This window comes from Syngnathus acus, chromosome 11 (genome assembly GCF_901709675.1).
Source record: "Syngnathus acus chromosome 11, fSynAcu1.2, whole genome shotgun sequence".
Classification (NCBI taxonomy): domain Eukaryota; kingdom Metazoa; phylum Chordata; class Actinopteri; order Syngnathiformes; family Syngnathidae; genus Syngnathus; species Syngnathus acus.
Genome location: NC_051096.1, coordinates 6,982,569 through 7,000,938, shown reverse-complemented (window position 1 = coordinate 7,000,938; position 18,370 = coordinate 6,982,569). Strand labels below are relative to the sequence as shown.

General features: G+C 41.7%; 3 protein-coding genes across 3 annotated transcripts; 1 reads left to right on the top strand and 2 right to left on the bottom strand.

Moving 5' to 3' along the window:
* The first annotated feature begins 185 nt into the window (after positions 1-185).
* rnf5 (ring finger protein 5) lies at positions 186-3,935 on the top strand. The gene is made up of 6 exons (XM_037264512.1): positions 186-532; positions 1,920-1,938; positions 2,461-2,573; positions 2,654-2,711; positions 2,817-2,928; positions 3,037-3,935. The coding sequence occupies exons 1-6, from the start codon at positions 330-332 to the stop codon at positions 3,150-3,152; spliced, it is 621 nt and encodes a 206-aa protein (XP_037120407.1). The 5' UTR covers positions 186-329; the 3' UTR covers positions 3,153-3,935.
* slc44a4 (solute carrier family 44 member 4) lies at positions 3,229-11,388 on the bottom strand. Its single transcript, XM_037264506.1, has 22 exons — positions 11,149-11,388; positions 9,214-9,262; positions 9,026-9,099; positions 8,514-8,592; positions 8,322-8,421; positions 8,099-8,230; positions 7,946-8,006; positions 7,682-7,802; positions 7,205-7,288; positions 7,033-7,145; positions 6,779-6,901; positions 6,534-6,633; positions 6,352-6,444; positions 6,178-6,280; positions 5,812-6,071; positions 5,639-5,733; positions 5,436-5,539; positions 5,262-5,335; positions 5,024-5,094; positions 4,834-4,928; positions 4,672-4,756; positions 3,229-4,575 (listed from the first exon to the last, which is right to left on the bottom strand). Exons 1-22 carry the CDS (start codon positions 11,186-11,188, stop codon positions 4,466-4,468), a joined length of 2,166 nt encoding a protein of 721 aa, XP_037120401.1. The 5' UTR covers positions 11,189-11,388; the 3' UTR covers positions 3,229-4,465.
* Positions 11,389-11,662: 274 nt separating this feature from the next.
* On the bottom strand, positions 11,663-18,369 carry ehmt2 (euchromatic histone-lysine N-methyltransferase 2). The gene is made up of 26 exons (XM_037264505.1): positions 18,263-18,369; positions 17,764-17,821; positions 17,550-17,684; positions 17,253-17,479; positions 17,116-17,182; positions 16,970-17,043; positions 16,757-16,877; positions 16,552-16,635; positions 16,309-16,445; positions 16,025-16,168; positions 15,637-15,956; positions 15,256-15,495; positions 15,064-15,146; positions 14,888-14,994; positions 14,485-14,607; positions 14,293-14,394; positions 14,031-14,135; positions 13,752-13,906; positions 13,503-13,670; positions 13,269-13,413; positions 13,125-13,202; positions 12,932-13,047; positions 12,754-12,840; positions 12,598-12,676; positions 12,356-12,531; positions 11,663-12,219 (listed from the first exon to the last, which is right to left on the bottom strand). Exons 1-26 carry the CDS (start codon positions 18,287-18,289, stop codon positions 12,042-12,044), a joined length of 3,336 nt encoding a protein of 1,111 aa, XP_037120400.1. The 5' UTR covers positions 18,290-18,369; the 3' UTR covers positions 11,663-12,041.
* Position 18,370: the final 1 nt, after the last annotated feature.

Here is an 18,370-nt window from a genome sequence, read left to right as displayed (position 1 = left end):
CCGGTTATTGTGGCTCCGGACATTCATTTGTTGTTGCATTTCATTATTCACAGCATTAAAAGACAGAATGCTTTTTATTCAACATTGTTATTATTGTTGCATTGTTTTGCATTAATCTGGTGGTTTCGACGATTGTCAAGTGAATAATTGCGTTGTTTTTTATCGGAAACACAAGGGTGCATTCCGGAAGTGCGTCAGATGTACGGCTCGAGTAAAGTGTCAGCCGTCGACAGAGTCGCTTGTGATTCACAGCCAAACGTTAGTCTTGATCGGGCATTTGTGTTGACAGGTTGACGCGTAACTCCTTTTCTCTTGCACCCCCACCTACTATGGCAGCCACCGACCCCCGGTTGTCGAGTGACGGCGGACCGAGCAGCAGAGGAGGGTACCCAAGTGGGGAGAGCCGCAAAGACCGCGACGGATCGGGCGGTGGTAACGGGGAAGACGACCGGGACCGAGGCAATTTCGAGTGCAACATTTGTTTCGACACTGCTAAGGATGCTGTCATCAGTATGTGCGGCCACTTGTTCTGGTACGGACCGAGCGAGAAGGGCTTTTTGGGATTGGGCGTGCCGATTGCTGTAAAATGATCAAATGTGACCTGTCGTGCGGCCTTTATTTACCTCTGTTTTAATGACCGATTTACTGATCATTACTAATCAAAGGTGTGTGTCCTTCACTTTACTTCATAAAACGTAAACACGCCTTTCTACATTGTGGCTTATGCTGACCTTGTATATTTTGACATAAATGGCTGACTTGCTGCTTGTAACACATTAACTAGCTTTCTCTGTTTGTGCAGATCAATGATGATTAAAGTTCTCGTTACTCAAGGAACGAAACACAAACTTGTGTTATTAGTGCAAACTGGTTAAGTGTCAGGTTTAAAATGTGATCATCAACTTTAATCTACATTTGAATCCAACTCACTAAAATTTGCATCATTGTGGCCAATACTTACTATTTGGTAGCCAAAATGAATATTCATAACATATCGCACTTAACTACAAGGCATCGATCAGGCCTTTATTTGTACAAATGTATTTTTATCACACTTGTGATCATTAGTTTAGTTGCCATGCTTCCCCACCAACCAGCCCCCTTGCCTTTGGCCTCCCCTAAGACCTCCAGACTTTGTAATATGATGCAACAATCAGTAAGGCAGCAGAGTGATGACATCAGTTCACCTGTTGCAACTTTCCATAGGAGTTGCCATAAAGCTCTCAGAATGATGCAGTGCAGGTCTACTTACAGCAAACTACAATATGCAAATAGTGAACCCACTTTTAACTGGAAAAATATGAATGGGGGGGAAATGGCATTGGGATTATTTTCAAAGATTTTTTGCCATACAATGTAGTCTTAAATAACCCTAAAATTGTATTTGCCAAATGACCCGCATACCCGTTTGGATTAATCTGTTCCACTCTGGGGTCATGTGACATCACATGGGCGCCTGCGGCATGAATTTATGACTCTTGCAGTTGAGATAAAAATTCGATAGAAATACATTTGACAGTGTAATGTGTTATTCAGTATTCAGCTTGGGAGTCTTCTCCCAACTGAATTTGTTCAGTTGCGTGTATATTCCGAAGGAATGCCAGCTATCTGGTAGCTGCTGTTACACAAATACTACTTTGTGTGAGTGTGCATCTTTTTCTGAGTCCCTTTGTGTGTCTCTCTCAGCTAGGTCTTTGTGTCATTCAGTCACAAACTATGCCAAATAGAACATCTAAAAAGATAATAAATGCCGTGTACAAGAAGGGTTAAATATTACAAAGCACAACTACCAACATATTTTAGGTTGTGTTAGTGAAGCTAATTTAATTTCTCATCATTCAGGTTCGTTTACATGCAGAGCGTAAAAATATTTGTCATCGTTATACAAATTAATAATTGTACCTTTTCTCTTTTTCCAGCTGGCCCTGTCTCCATCAAGTAAGTTTACCATCATTAACTTTGCTGAGTACTTTATGGAAATAAGATCAAACAGTATTTTTTATTTTTTTTTAAATTGATGTGTTTCAAGTTCTGGTCCTAAGTCCTAACTATCTAATGATGGTGCTGATCTAAGCTTAATGGTCATTACACTTGCGTGTGATGCAACTTGGAAATCGGCACACGTAATGTGACTTAGTACAGCTTAAACATACTAATGCCTTTAATGCTTCTGGTTACGCTTCTTTCTGTGTGGCACACTTTAGCTGGATTTACACCGCATGGTTCAAGTGACACACATTACACTTTCCGCTATTTGAATGCAAATGACAAACCAACACGTCGAGAATAAAAAAATAAAATGACTTGCTTACGTTTTTAATCCTCTGCAAAGAATAGCCTCTATATACTGCCCCCAAGTGGCCAAGGTGCGCACACCAGAAGGAGCAGCACAATGTATGTTGAATTGAAGCAAAAATGTGGCAAGACTGACCATATTTTTCCTCCTGCTGCTCTGTTTAGTGGTTGGAGACGAGGCCTAGCAGACCACAGTGTCCTGTGTGTAAAGCCGGTATCAGCAGAGACAAGGTCATCCCACTGTATGGACGAGGGAGCTCCAGTCAGGAGGACCCTCGGTGCGCCCTTTGACCATCAGACTGTGTGTGAAGGCCTGACAGTGTTCTTATGAGTGACTATTTGTGTTGGACATTATTAGGTTGAAAACTCCCCCACGGCCTCAAGGACAGAGAACCGAACCAGAAAGCAGAGGCGGGGTGAGTCGGTTTTCATTATATTGACGCTGTCCGGACAAAAGTTGATTTCATGCACATTTCGCTTGTTTACCTTTCACTTAATTCCAAGTGACGTGTGCTTTTTAGATGTTCCAGGGTTTCAGCGACACCAGTTTCCACATGTCGTTTGGCATCGGCGCTTTTCCCTTCGGCTTCTTCACGACCGTCTTCAACGGCAACGACCTTTTTCACAGAGCAGGTAGAGTAGTTAATAAATGATCTATTTTATCAATGTGCATGTTGAATTGATTGTAATCTAACTTTGTTGTACCTATTTCCCGCATCACCCTCCCTCGTTTCTTTCCAGACCAATACCCAGGTGATGCTGCCCAAGGCAACGGCGGTAACGGAAATCACAATTGGCAAGATTGCCTCTTCCTGTTCGTGGCCGTTTTCTTTTTCTTCTGGCTGCTAAGCGTGTGACAAAGAGGACGAATGGCGAAGATGGACGGACAGAGGGGAAGGGATGGGTCACTTAACCTGAGCCACATACACTCATGTCTTTTTTTTCTTCCTGGGAAGAGCAGTTGTTCACAAGAAGCTTCCAATCTGCCTTTTGTTAATAGAAACAGTGAAAAGCAGCTGTTGAATTACACTGTACAAATAATCAGTCTGTCTTTAGGGGGTCAGAAGAAGAAGTATTATGTGGTCAGGGTGACCAGAAGTGAGTGTAATTCACCCCTCTACCCGCTTCTCGAGGCCCAGGACAGTGATGGAAGAGCACTGGCTCCATTGGTTACCATAACAACCTTTTTCTTGCCTTTAAAAGGCCAAAGAGTAGCAGTCATTGGGTGTGTGTCGATATATTTGTCTTAAAAACGACTGCCAGTGCACTGTGATGCCATTTAAACCTGTCCTCATTTGTTCCAAAATGGTTTCCTTCTACCAAAGCTTCCCAAAATAAGAGCAAATGAGTAGAAAAAGCGAAATCTCAATGAACCATATTGGGAAAATGATTTCGGGCAGACACGCAGCAGTTCAGTGAACTGTGCATCATAAACCACATCCTGTATGTCAGAGCGAGTGATCCATTTGTATAAAGATTTGTAAATGTTTTTTTCTTGTCCTTATAAATTCACTTGTAGCAAATGCACTGATAACCAGAATGCTTTTTCTAAATTTTGCCACATTTTCTGCCAGTGTGTACCAATAAAAAATAGGAGCTTGGCTAATGTGAGACTAAGCAAGACATTCAAATTTCTATCAAGGCAGCCACAATGTTTTGTGTCTTAATACATAGTCGAACTCTGAACACAACCAATTTTGCTTGCTCATAAGATCCAAAATCGACCCTGATGCAATGTGTTGAAAAATTAGTAAAACAGTAGGCTGGCACAACTTAGATTTTTTTTTTTTTGACACAAAACTATTTTTTAATACAAATGAACAATATTTACGCAGTCAAGCGTATTTATAAAACTATCAAAAAATATTCTATCAAAAGAAATGATGTTGGTCCTTTGTATAATATTGGCAACAGGTAAAATATTCCTAAGGCTAACACAACCGTTTTTCTAAGCCGACTTGCATGAACAATAGATGCAGTCAATTAAGAAAACCCGCATCAACGGGCTCAATCTTTTGATATGTACCAAAAACATTAACATTTCAACTTTGAAAAATAATTCAAACGTGCAAAATCAGCATTTTTGGGGGTAAACACAATCATCGGCCCCTCCAGACCCCCGGGCTACTTTTCAGTGTTTTTGCCATTCTCCTCCCTGTGACTAACATAATCACTTCTTTTTTTTGGGGATCTTGTTGGATTTGTTCAAAATCTTCATGAGATTTTTGGACATGAAGTATGGCTTCTCCAGAGAGCCATCATTGCGTTCCAAGTCTTCCACTGTGAAGAGTTTGGTGCAAAGTTAAAATATTTATCACACTGGTTTGAATTAAAAAAAAAAATCTTAGAATTGAAGCCTTGTTATTGTGTACTCACAGAAGCAGAGGAAGAGTGTGTCGACACACATGCTGTACACACTGAAGAATCCGTGAGCGATGAGGTAGCTACCAAACACTACCGTCTATGAAGGTCATTTGGAGAAACAACATTAAATGACTTACTTGTTCACATGGGTAGATGAAATCAACAAAGTCATACAATGATTGGCGTCCAGTAGTAGTTGAGGGTTTCTGACTGCGCTGTGCTGTGTGGAAGAGGAATTCGGCCAGAGAAGAAGAAGAAGGCCAATACGCCTGCAAGAAAAAACACCATTTTGCTCAATAGCGATGCTTTAGATTTTTTTTTTTTTTTTTTTAATTCAAAATGTGCAAAAAAAAAATATACGCACCTACTCCACCCACTACGAGTAATTTCCCAAAGAACAGCAACAGGTCGGTCACTTTATCTAGTATTACGGCTCTGTGAGGAACAATTATACATTGCTGTATTACACTTTTAAGATTCATAAGTGAATAGGAGATTTATTATAAACTGTCATTATAATCCAATCAGTACAAACAAACTGGTTTTTTCTAAAATGTCCCATCTGTCCATTAAAAAAAAAAAAGTGGACTTTAAGCACAAACCTTATTATGTTTCTCATAATCAGAAAGAAAGCATTCTTGGCTGAGGTACAGAAGTTTTTTCCATAAACAGCAATCTGTGGAAAAGCACAAGTACTGCATTACAAAAAAAAAAAACATTTAAATAATACATATATTTAACAATAAGATAAACATATATTCATATATTGAGCTTACCATGATGTATGCATTTCTATTGAGAAACTTGATGCACTTCTCCAGGCACCAGAAACAGCACTTCATGCAGCACAGAATAAAACGTGCAACAGGGTTTTGAGCCGCTGGGTGGTGGTAATACAGGAGACAAAAAACATCAGTGGCCTTTTTAAAAACTATATATATTGACACGACAGTAGCTCATTAGACGAGAGAGGCCTTACCTCTGGTTTTGTGGTCAATGTATTCGAGGAGGCTTCTTATAACCTGCACCAAGGTCAGGATCAAAGCACCAAATGCCAAAGAGCCAACATGGTACCTGAAATTATTTGTGGTAGCTTAAGAAAATGGATATGAGAAGTTTAAGAATCATTTTGCAATACAAACATGGACCTACCTTAGTGTGCGCACAAAGGCACTGAACACGGGGAACATGGGGATGTCGTCGGGTTTTTTGTAAGCCCAGTAGTAGGCGGCAAAGGCACCAGCCAGGGTGCACTGGCCCAGAGCGATGACAAAGTTGATGCACCAGAGAAAGGCCACCACATTGTAGATCTGAAGGTTGAAAAGGTTCCTCTGGAAGAGCCCCTCCGTGTTGTAATTGACAAAGATGCACGCAGCGGAAGGGCAGGTTGGGTAATCGGATGCGTTGAAGGACTAAAGCGGTGAGGGAATGGAAAAGAAAAAGCAAGAGGCCGCATTCAAACTCATTTGCAGGGCTGATTTTCAGGCCGCCAACCGAGAGTATATTGATTTATCTGACCTGAGGGTCGCAGTCCACGGTGCCGTTGATGCGCTGACACTCACTTATACTGGAGTTGAGAGCCACCACTTTGTAGGATGCTCCTCCCGAAGTGGCTAAATACCTGTATCCATTAGCTCAGGAGATCAAACAAATGGAGTCGTCCGTATCTACGTGCTCACAATGAAAGGATACAATGCAGTGCTACCCCAGTAGGCCACACAAACCAAGAGGAGAACAAATGTCAACAGAGGATAGAACAAGGTGCTCATCATTTGACCGATGGCCCTGTGGAAGGAAGAGCGCGTGTTGTTTAGAAGAACACACCAGATATAGAAAAATAAACGTCTAATAAGTTGCATCACACCACAACTTACTTGCTGGACTCTTGGATGAGTGCAATGGCGATGACGATTCTGTTTCGGAGGAAGATGAGGAGTAAGATCAGGATGGCTTCCACCACAGAGAGGATGATCACTGTGGAGGCAACAAAAGGAACAGGACAACGGAAAAAAAACCACAAGATTACAGCATTAAGATAATGGAAGATAAAAATGCCTTATTCTTATTTTCAGAAAATATGTTCACACATGAGATACTGTATGTCGCTGAGTAAACTCACAGAAAGCTAACCAAGTTTCTTGCACTTTTAGGTAAAAGCTGAAGTTGGTGGTGAAACCAATGTCGGTAATTGAAGCAGAGAGATTCTTGTAGTTCGCATACTCCCAGTAGCAGTGCCAAATCCCTGAAAAGAAAAATCACACAATGCGTCAAAAACATGCTGTACACACCCAAAGTGAATCAAATAAATGCTGTGCTTGCTAAACTTTCTATTTCAAGTGGAATTAATAGATGCAAAGTCGAGTTCAGAATCACCATACGCCCCGGTGCAGAGGACAGCTGCAATCAGGAGCCACACCATCACGCCAGCAGTAAATCTCAGCAGGAGCAGGAACAACAGACTGAGCACCATGGCTATTGCCAGACCACTGTAGAAAAATTGTACTGAGTATTCGTCAACAGGTGGAAGAGTAAGACATCAACTCACGCGAGGATCCAGGGCCATGATGACGCAAAATCCTCAAAGATCCTGACCCCTATGTCCCTGGCGCTGAAGCTGTTCAATATGTCCCTGGATCAAGGCAAAAAGAAACAGTTGTTAGTTGGCAACTATTCACTAAGCATGCTAGTAGCTCCTAAATTGATGCAGTGGTAAAGAAAAATGCACAATTGCAAGGCACAGAATTCAAATCCATCACAGGAAAGTCTAATAATGGCATCCAAATCAAGACTGAACACATGCGAGAAAAAATAAAAGTGAGCATGTCTTAATATAACACTGCTGATTCATGCAGAGCAACGGGACTGACTACAACCAGACGCTATTTGAAGGTTGGACACACCGACCCTGTGCTGGTGATGAGGACAACAAGTGGGTCTGCTTTTATTTTGGTATGTAACAGTGTTTAGTGGTCTTTTTTAAGGCAACATTGCTCTGCACTTTTATTCTATTTATTAGCTTTACCCCGTGCCGTTCTTGATAAGGCTGGTCGTTTCGTTGACAGATGTTGGCAAGCCTGGAATGTTGGAAAAATCCGGTGGCATGCTCCCAAGCAATTGGACATCAGGCAAACACCTTCCAATAACTGCAAAGTGGAGAAAACAATCAAAATGATTTATTGTCTTTTTTTTCCACATTTGAAACAAATATTAAAAAAAAAGAAAGAAAAAAATAAATCCAGCGGAAACTCAGAAGTCAAACAGTCCGTTTTATTGAACTTGCACTCACCGGAGGTTGTGGGAATAGTATAGAAAGGACACAGATCCTTTTCCACAATTTCTTTAACAGTCTAAAAATAAAATGATTCAGTTCAGATTTAAGTCCTGGCAACATAAATTAGTCATACAGAAGATATATTATACAATCTGTATTATAACTTACCATGCGAGTGTCTGACAGGTTTAAAGACGGTGCACAGAGGCTTTGTGTGAAAACGTTTGCAGGCTTTGCAGTTGGAGCGAAGTCTAACGGCCCCACGAAGGTGAATTCAGTCGGGCACTTTTCCACACATATCTGGTGGTGGAGGGGGCAGCATGATTACGGCGAAGAAAGTCAGCAAGTATAGCTAAGAAAAAAAAGTTAGTCCATGTGCAAAGCATTCTACCTGTGTGGTTGGACATTGCAACCCGTTGAGAGCTGCTGCCATCACATTCACTCCCGTTGCACATTTGAGAATGTCAAAGTAAAATAGTGCGGGTCGGTTTCTGAGAAAGAAGACGGAAAATATGAACTGACATAACATCGGCGGATTAATATACTGTATATTTTGTAATCCGTGTAGGTGAAAGTTCATCACATGTTTGGTCCGGTGCCACAGAACCATCCGGTTGAGTTTTTTGGAAAGAGAACTTGCCGGGGATCTCCATAGAGCCATGCTGACGAAAAGGAAGGACGCGCACAAAAAAATGAAACCAAACGACGGCTAAAGATAGACTAAGCCCAACATTTTGAAAACAAGGAGTGCCGCAAAAGTTTGTCATGGGCTGTAGAACAATAGACTTGGACAGCATCCAATGATGTATTTTAATGAGGTCCTATTGAGCTGGCTGCACACAGACTTTGTGTTGACTTAAGATAAGGAAGTGGGTGCTGTGTGTTGGAATGAGTTTCATGACCAAACGGGTCATCATTTAACAAGCTCAATACTTCTATTGTTTCTTGTCAAGAGGAAGTCATTGTGAGGTTTAATCTACATACTGTCCCTACAAAGCACTGTTGCCATTGATTTGAATGCAGCTACAAAGGTAAATTAACAAACCTTGATGTGCTTACTTGTGTGGTGTTGAACGTTTGCGTACGTAAGCTTACCTAAAATCCCAACTGCGATGTAGCCAAGGATGACCAACATAAACAAAACGCAGCAGATTATGTCAGTGCACCCTCTGGGGAGAAAAACAGGAGGGCAAAACGTCTGAGTGAGCCGTGTGGACTTTGCACAGAAATGTGTTGTTGTCGTCATGAAGAAAAAAAAAATGCAGCAGGAAATTGAAGCTCACCTCTTCCTTATGGGTCCATTAAAGGAGGGGTCATACTGGACAGGCTCACCTAGACAAAAGAAAAGACAAGGAAATGGATTTATATTCTATATTTTTATGGTTGTTTCAAGCACATTCGATTTTTAAAATATTCATTTTGTGTTTTAGTTACTGTAAATTTGCAATCAGCGCAAAACCACATCTAAAAAAGTGAATGAATGACCAATTGTACACTAATTGTATGACTTGGTAACTTACAAGTGCTGTCAAATATTTAAGTACAGGGTGGTGGAAAAATGTTTCCTGGAACAAAAAAATGACTAACCAGGATATTACTACATTAAAAGGAAGATGTGTTAAAAAAAACACAGACTGCAACACATCATTTGAATGTGTTTTGAATTTGCAACGTTGTTGACTCCAGCTGGACAAAGTGGGATCAAACTCGAAAACCTTGAAGATAAAAAAAAAATTCTTGCAAAAAATATGCCTTAAATGTCAAACTGGCATTATGTGGATAAGATGCTGACATGAGCTAAGAACTAGTTAGCTAACATGCTTGTCACACACATTATTAGTAGAGCAGTAAACTAATTAAAATGTTTAAGCATTGCATGAACAGGTAATAAAGATTTTATGATGGCAACAGTTTGGTCATCCAAATATTAAGCAATGTCAATAACAAATGTTTTGAAATCAAAACAAATCAGAGAGCAAAAAAGGCTCTCGGATTTGGTCCACTTTATTGTTAATATTCCAAAAAAGGGAAAGATATATCCCACGGTGGGATATATATATATTGGGATTCCCAGCGCTCAAGAGTTCATCCTCAGAGAGTAAATAGTGACAACAAAGGAACCTGTTCATCAGCCTCTTGCTTATGCCACAAGTGTCACATTTCGCAATGCAACTCGTAAAAAGGTTCAGGGTCATTCCATTTAAAGATGTCTCCGTTTTATAACGTTTTTATAGCGTTGGCTCATATGGAAGAGAAAATGGGGTCAGGGGGAATAGCATTCCGAGTTATCTGATGACTCAGCTTCTGTGTGCAACAGAGCAACATAATCATAAAATGTCAAATCGGTCACTTCCTGGTTATAGATCTAGTAACTCCAAATGATTCTCATTTAGATTATGCATTGCCTTACGCAAGATTAAAAAGGAAAGAGACCATTCAAAACATGAATTTATTTAATTTAAGTGTTAAAACCTAGTAACTCGTAGAAACCTCTTTTGTATTCGTACGAATCACACATTCACATACAACATTTTGTTATTGCTTAATAAAAGGTCATAAACAACAAATAATCATACAAACATCTCCTGAGGCGTTTTTGTATTTTATTCCAATATATGAAATGAAATATAATCTGTATTTACCTGCAAGGAGGGTTTATTTACTATTGCTTTGTTAAACCTCCCATTCTGTCAATACACTTGTGGCTCCATCAATAGAGAAGCAGAAGTGTTCAAAGTCCCATACAAACCTTTTGTAAATCTGCATCGTCAGAAGGAAGGAATGTTTTCTCAGGCAAAAAAACCCCGATGATTATTAATGAATATAAATACTTTATAACCCATATTTTTGATATAGTAACTTATGTTTTCTCCATATTATATAGACAAAATAAATACAGCTATACTAGAATACTTTATAGCTTATCTATTACATCTATTACTACAATTATGACTTTAGTAGTGCAATGAAATAATTAAATCTATTTTGGTTTGGCGTAAAAACGGAACCGCGTCGTAAACCGAGGACTACGTGTACTGTGATTAGAAGATGTGTTTTACAAATCAACGATACAAATTAGCATAACAATTATATTGGGAAATGTTTAACACCCGCTTATTCAAACGTAAAAGTAAAGACTTTTTGTATTTAGTTCCGTTTAAGTGAAGTACAACAAAAAGTCTCCCGAGGGAACGGGTGATGGCGACTTGGCAACTCACCGAACTCCGATTCCGGATTTGTCTGCGTTTTCTTGCCCATTTTCCACCTTGACCCCCACCTCGTCTTCCTCGGCTTGTCGCTTACAATTCACTTTATTTTAAGTAAGTCAAAAGGCCCTAAGGAAAGGGTAGAACAAAAGATTTTAAAAAGGAACAGTCGAGTGAATCTTTTCCCAGCAGACCGTTGTTACTATGCAGTGACGGCGCCAAGTGCGCACCTGTGTTGGGAAGTGAACCGGAAGTGTCCAGGTGCACGCGCGTTTACAGAGGCCGGAAAATATAAACACAAGTTTAGTTTTTGATCGTTTTTTTGTCAATAGTCCTTTATTGGTGGCATTTCGTCGTGTGTTATTGTGAAAAATGATATTTTGGAACATCGCATTTTAAACAATGGATGTGTACATGACAATGACGTCATCTTTATGCGTATTTAATTTCAATATGTACAAACATCCAGAATACTGGAACTGTTGTAGTGCTGCCAGTCTTGTTTACAAACCATATGATACAATCGTTGAAGGATTCTACATGAAGACATTTTATGCAAATTTATTATTTTAAATGCATATAATAAACATTAAAACTAATAAAAGGCAAAACAAATGGATACACTATGCCTCCAATACATGATTGGTCATTGGATTTCTGCATGAGAGTGTAGAAAAACAGCACCAAAGAAAATATAGAATAAGAGCTAAACAATGGCACATTAATGCTAAAACCTGTCAAATATATGTTGTTCAACAACAAGCATACAGTATGTAAACAAAATTGGTATTTCATGTTGAGCACAGAGGAAATGATGAGTGACATTGAAAATCCGGCAAAAATGGAAGAAAGTAAAAAGCACTGTGATAACATGATACAGGAAAAAAAAAATCCCATTTCTGTCATTAAATGCTGGGAAGAGTCAACCCACAGTCTGCTCCCAACTCAGGACTGGTCTCCAGTGGAGCCAATCTGCTCTGCTCCAAAGCAATGGCCTCTGCAGAGTGTTTGCATTTCTCCGAGCCACACTGGCAGGTAAAGTATTTGCTCTTAATGTCCCAAAAACGATCTCCATAGTCAAACCTATGGGCGAAAAAACATATATTAGAAAACTGTGAATTCTAGTCAGTTGCACATGTATCGCAACCAAAATCACAGCTATCTAACGGAAGCACTGGCAGAACATACTAATGGTGACATCCATCATAACACATCTCACCCGAGCTCTTGGCCACTATGGATGTCTCTGGAGCTGAAGAAAGCGATGCGAGGAAATCGCAGGTCCTGGTGCAGCATGAAAACGCGCACCGGGATGAGGTTAGGGTCACAAAGGTGGTTGATGAAGCGGCTGATGTTTCCGTAGTAACGGGCATCAATACAGTACACCTCCCCGTCCTTCAGAGAACACACAGGATGTGTTAGACATCAATGGAGCAGGATATCTTGTACGCTAATTATTACTTTATTGTCCAGGTCAAAAAGGTAGGAGTCATCCTCTCTAACGTCCGCTTCTGCATCTGAGATGAGCTCTCCCACATATCTGCAAGGAATAACGATATTAAAACATGGAACCATTTGTGGTAAAAACACCAAAGAGACGGGAGGGTCCCCTCTTACTCGCAAATGAAGCTTCCCTGGGGAATGTCTTGCAACGCTCGGACACCCCAGCCCATCTTCTCTGTCCTGTAGAGTTGAAGGCGAACTCTGAGGGAATGAGAGGAACATTTGATACGTTCAGTGCAGTAGACTAAAGGTGATGCAAATACAATTCAGAAAATATATGTTAAATACTTACTTGATGCCAGCCTGTACCACTCTATTCTTGCATGTCCGGTGACAAGAACAGGCCATGTTGCATTCGAAAATGAGGGGAGGTTCAATCTTGTTAAATTCTTGAAGCAATCGCTGATCCTGTTCAAATAAAAACAACAAGAGTACTTTTATTATACTAGTTTTTGGATTTCAAACCAGATCCATTTTGGTTTTACCTTGTCATACCAGCAGCGGATGCTGAGCTGCCCACAAAGGCAGTTGCTGGAGGAACAGTCATCAGTGCAGCCACAGTGCTGAGAAAACATGACAGAGTAGCTTAGCTTCTTTTGGAGTGGAATACTAGTAAAAAAAAACGTTACCTGTAAATGTGTGATGTTACGGTCGATGTTCATTGCTGACGTTTCACAGTTTTCTGAAACGTATTTGTAGTCTGACGGACAGCCTTCGTCATCTACTGCATTTACACATGGAATGGGTGCGTTCTCGTAGCCTTGCGCAATGTCACTAGGACAGTACAGCAAGAATGAGTATGACGATAAAAATACAACAAGTGTTGACAGCAAGTGAGCATTTCAAATGTCAACAACACCAACCTGCATATAATTCTTTCGGTCCTAAGCACGCGATTGGTTATTCCTCTTCGTATCTTCCTGTTGATCTGGAGTGCAACCCATACCGGAGTGTCGGGACGTGCAAGGGTGAGAGGCGTGTCCCCTTCCCTGTTAATAGTGTCGATATCGGCACCTCTCGAGAGAAACAAGCTAAAATGAAAACCCCAAAGTCATGTGATTGAGTAATTTGATTATTCAGCTGAATAATAATGTGGCTCAGGCGTGACTCACGTGACACAATCTAAGTATCCTTCTCTTGCGGCGATGTGGAGTGGCGTGTCACCATGCACGTTTACTGAGGCAAGGGAACAACCAGCGTTCAAAACCATCTCTGCGATATCCACATTTCCTGCGTAAGCTGCCCAATGGAGACATACATTCAGCTCCTAAAGAGGAAACATTCGTTTTTTTAGGTCAAAATACAAAAATACGTCTACAAGATGACCAGAGTGCTTATTTTAAACCAATTTGGGGAGAGGCCTTTATGATGAGACGACGATAAGAGCTCACCTTGTCATTAATAGTCACGTCAGCTCCTCGGTTCAGTAGCACTTTGATCACGTCCACGTGTTTGTGTTCTGCAGCCCAGATGATTGGCGTCCAACCACCGTTATCCTGGAATGCCCAAAAATGCGTCAGTGTGGTGTTTTCGCATGCATGAGTGACAGCATGCAGTTTGTGACTAATTTAAGACGTGTACTTTTGGCGATAAGAGGCTAAAAAAAAAGTTTTAAGTTGAGCATGCCCTCAAGCTTTTCAGCCTTTTCTTTACCTGTGCATTTACATCCACCTGTCCTGTCTCCAGCAGTACGTTGACAATTTCAAGGTTGCCCTGTTTGGCTGCATGGTGGAGACCAGTATATCCATCCGCCTCCTGAAGAAAAAAAAAAAAAACAGACAACAAAATCGAATTATTCTTGAGGAAAAATATAAACGTTTACTTTGGGCAACAACAGATACTCACAACATGGTAGACGCAAGCCCCATTTTGGATCAGGTATCGAGTCAGCTCTATGTGATTGTTGATGATGGCTTCTATTAGTGGTGTTCTCAGGTCCTTGTCCTGAGCATCTATTTGAGCACCCGCCTGTCAGTAGAAACTTATTTAGTTCATGCCAAAAATGTAGAAAAGATCGATAAATCAGACAGGATCAAGGGATAATATGGATGGACTCAGATTAGATGGAGTTAGCATACACTTGCCACTAAAGTGCCGCAAATTACTTCCAAATGACTTTCAAATGTTTGAGCAGGCTTATTTCTGCCATTTATAGATAGTCAAAGGAGAATATGTACAAGAAAAAGTTTGGAAATAATTTGTCTTCATTTTCTTGCAGCACAAAAATCTCCAAGATGGCCTCACACACTTGCAGCAGGATGTAGCAGACTTCCAAAAGCCCTCTTTGAGCCGCAGCATGCAGAGCAGAGCGTCGATTCTGAGATTCAGGCTGGTATGCGGGATCAATGCCCTCCACTTGAACACATCATACACAAAACCATGAACACCACACTGTACAAGTTTACAGGATCCTTTTTCACATACTTAGCATGAGCAAAACTCTCTGGACTTCGCCTTGTTTGACAGCAGGATAAAGTTGACGTGGGTGGAACCTTAATTTCTTTCTCCTAGGGGGGGGGGGAAAAAATTCCTCCAGCCTTATTTTTTGCATTGTGAACATGAATTTAATCTCGATCACGCTAGTTTACAGGAGTCATACAGCAATTGAGAGCAAACCTTTCAGTATCCTGAGTGAGAATAGCCTTTTGTAGTGCCGTCCTGCTGGCTCCTGGCGGAAGAGCACTGGCGCAAACCGGTTTCCCATTTGGCATACACACAGACGGCCCCACGCTGTCCACGCCCTCCTCGGGAGGGGGCACGGTGGCGGCGGCGGCGGATGCAGTTGAGGGCACGGGCTGGGGTGGCTGCTGTTGCTCGACTGTTACTATGGCCATTCCATGGCTGCGCATACGTGCACTGGTGAAGGCAGTTGATGGTAAGAAGTACTGTATATATGCAAAAGATTTATCTTTTTTTAGCTGTACTTTTCTTTCTCATGTCTTATCTTTTAATGCTTTTTAAAACGGTGACCAGTTTCGCCTTCCCGTGGAATCTTACCTGACAGGCCTTTCAGGCATCTTCCCATCTTTCATTCCTCCCGTGGAGGCTGCGAGAGACGGCGCCGAAGGGACAGTCGGCGGCAAAGACGGCGTGGTGGTGGAGGACGCCGACATGGTGACGACCATGCTCGCGGATGCCGTCGCCGCGTTGAAGGGAGGCATGGTGACCTCTTGAGCCTCGCTTGCATCCTCGCCGCAGTGGGGACAGAAAAGCATTCCGCCGTTTTCTCTGCTCCGCCCGCCCCCAAGTACCGTGACACACCCACGGTGGAAACGGTGGGCGATGCGCTGGTCCGGGCAGCATTCGAGGAATGTTCCCTTGAAGAAGAAAATTTGGATGAACACGGGCGCCGTTTTGAAGATAACAATAAGTGCCAACAACTTACTGCGATACAAAAGAAACCACAACCGGGACAGCAGTGGTGTTTCACCATGTGGGCGCGATGGGTTTCACAAAGCACCATAAGGGGCACCTGGCTAGATGGACGCATGGTTTCTCCTTTGGTCGTCACATTGGTGCAAGCGCTCAGCTGGCAGATTCAACAAAACATTGACAGACAGCGAGCTTGTGATTTACATATAAACAAATGTGATCATGTTCGAAAGAAAACAGAAGATCTTGATGGGCCAGTGCGCCTTCTCGTGGAATCTTTAATGTGTGGTCGCAAACCTCTCCATTGCTGCTCTCAGTGGCCATACACTGTCTACTGGCACGATGGTTGGCGCTGTCAACACGAGGCGCTTCCATTCGGCAGCTACAAAGGGGAAGCTCCTCCAGCCGCTCGGTGTCCCCTCCATCGCTTCCCTCTGCGACAAACACATACAGCCATTTGAGACTTTCCGACAATCCAGTTGGCTATATCGGATTGTCATCGTAGCAAACGATGAGAAAAGTAAAGTCAAATAAACCTACCATGATGAGGTGAGAGCGTCAGGCTGTCGGCAGCAGCGATGTTTAACGCGCCTAAAGGCACCTCTGTGTACTCAGTCGACCTTCCTGCCGGAACCCGAAATTTCACATTTTATTGTTGGTCAGTGATAATATGCAGACCAGATTTAATGAGTAGAAGAAAGTCTTTATGGTCATCAATACATAAGACTTCATTCATGGCACTCACCTCCAACTGTCTCCAGCACAGGAGACTTGACCCTATCTTTCCCTTGATCCACCTGTTTCCATGGAAACTCCTCAGACTTGTTCTGAATCAGTGCGTCTCTTTGTGATTCACAATCCGATTCCTAACAAGAATATTCCGTTTCAATGCTCCTGATATTGCATTCACGTCAGCATTCTGACAATTTTGGTGCGTAACTTTCCATCTTTGACTTACCATTTTTTGCGTCTTGTCAGAAAAACTATCACACTTCTCAGGAGATGAATGGACAAGTTTTCTTTTTTTTCCAACTGTCAAGCAAGGCACATTACATTTTTTTAACGACACAGCAAAACTTATTATTTCTCAATATTTATGCTCACCAGTTTCAATGTCGGATGAAGACCCGGATGGAGTCACAGGTCTGGTAGGCGTGTCAGTTTGGCTCATCTGTATTATCACTGAGTTAGAGCGTTAAATGCTGGGCCCCGCTTTATTCGTTTATATAAAAGAGATTTACCTGCATTGGTGATAGCCGGGACATTGTTTTACGTGCCCGATGGATTTTGGGTGATTCCGATAAGGCAGAGGGAGAGGAGGAACTTGGAGGCGGAGATGGCAGGACAGGTTTAGTACTAATAGGACCAGAAACACTCATCTTTGCTCGGCCTGGGGAGAGCGTCATAGATGTAGAAGGAGAAGAGGACAACAAGGAGGAGGTCCCGGGTATGGATTTAGCTGCATATCCTGTAAGGAAGAAGTTAAATGTAGGGATGTTGATGTGGGAAATGGTGGATATTCAGAAGCAAAATATCACCTAGAGGTGGTTTGTTATGTGGGGAGGACGCGCCATCCTCTCCATCAGCATCCTTTGCAGGCTCCTGAGAAGTCATCACCTGTGTTGCTGGCTCTGCTTTTCTGACATCGGCATCTATGGTGATGTCAGCATCATCTGAAAGGAAAATGTCATTTATTAAAACGTGTATCAACCTCTTGCACACAAAGAATATAAACTAAAGGGGGTAAAATACCCTGTTCGACTTGACTTGGGCCAGCTATGGACTCTGAGACATTTTCTTCTGGAGACTCCTAGGGAATAAACAAGAGATTATCCAAAATATAAACATCACTATGTTTGCATAAATCATAATATATTTGCGTTGAGTTTGAAATTTCAACCAATCGTATTAGTGTTTACGTGAAATGCCGCCATTATTGTCGCAAAAACAAAAGGAGTCCAAACTTAAGCATCATAAAAGAGCGACTGAAAACATTACCAAACAACAAATTAGGTCACGTCCTCTACAAAAAATATCACAGCGAAACAGAATCATACATATCTTATACACAGCATTGTTACTAGCTAACATCACATTTGCTAGCAGTTTTGCACAACATGGAAGCAAGCAGCTACTGTCACCAAAACGTAAAACGCTGCATATTCAGACACGACTGCGCCTTAAGCGTCTTATTTTGCTATTTTCAAACGTATAAAATGTATTTTCTGGTGTAATGACTCTTATTTGCTACCTTTGTCGCAGACTCGGATGCCGACATCTTTCCCAATGAGCGTCGACGTATGTGAATGTGAACGTGCGTACGTCACGTGGTAAGCCCCGCCTCCCCGGTCTCCGACGT

What these genes read in the sequence shown, in the direction of transcription:
- rnf5 (XM_037264512.1), top strand. Translation starts at nt 330, where the DNA reads ATGGCAGCCACCGACCCCCGGTTGTCGAGTGACGGCGGACCGAGCAGC. An exon ending in AACCAGAAAGCAGAGGCGGG is followed by an intron (nt 2,712 to 2,816) that starts GTGAGTCGGTTT and finishes TGTGCTTTTTAG; the next exon opens with ATGTTCCAGGGTTTCAGCGA. An exon ending in CGACCTTTTTCACAGAGCAG is followed by an intron (nt 2,929 to 3,036) that starts GTAGAGTAGTTA and finishes GTTTCTTTCCAG; the next exon opens with ACCAATACCCAGGTGATGCT.
- slc44a4 (XM_037264506.1), bottom strand. Translation starts at nt 11,188, where the DNA reads ATGGGCAAGAAAACGCAGACAAATCCGGAATCGGAGTTCG. An exon ending in TACTATTCCCACAACCTCCG is followed by an intron (nt 7,803 to 7,945) that starts GTGAGTGCAAGT and finishes TCCACTTTGCAG; the next exon opens with TTATTGGAAGGTGTTTGCCT. An exon ending in ATTATGAGAAACATAATAAG is followed by an intron (nt 5,095 to 5,261) that starts GTTTGTGCTTAA and finishes TGTTCCTCACAG; the next exon opens with AGCCGTAATACTAGATAAAG.
- ehmt2 (XM_037264505.1), bottom strand. Translation starts at nt 18,289, where the DNA reads ATGTCGGCATCCGAGTCTGCGACAAAG. An exon ending in CCCAAGTCAAGTCGAACAGG is followed by an intron (nt 17,685 to 17,763) that starts GTATTTTACCCC and finishes TTTTCCTTTCAG; the next exon opens with ATGATGCTGACATCACCATA. An exon ending in TCTGCTACATCCTGCTGCAA is followed by an intron (nt 14,608 to 14,887) that starts GTGTGTGAGGCC and finishes TTCTACTGACAG; the next exon opens with GCGGGTGCTCAAATAGATGC.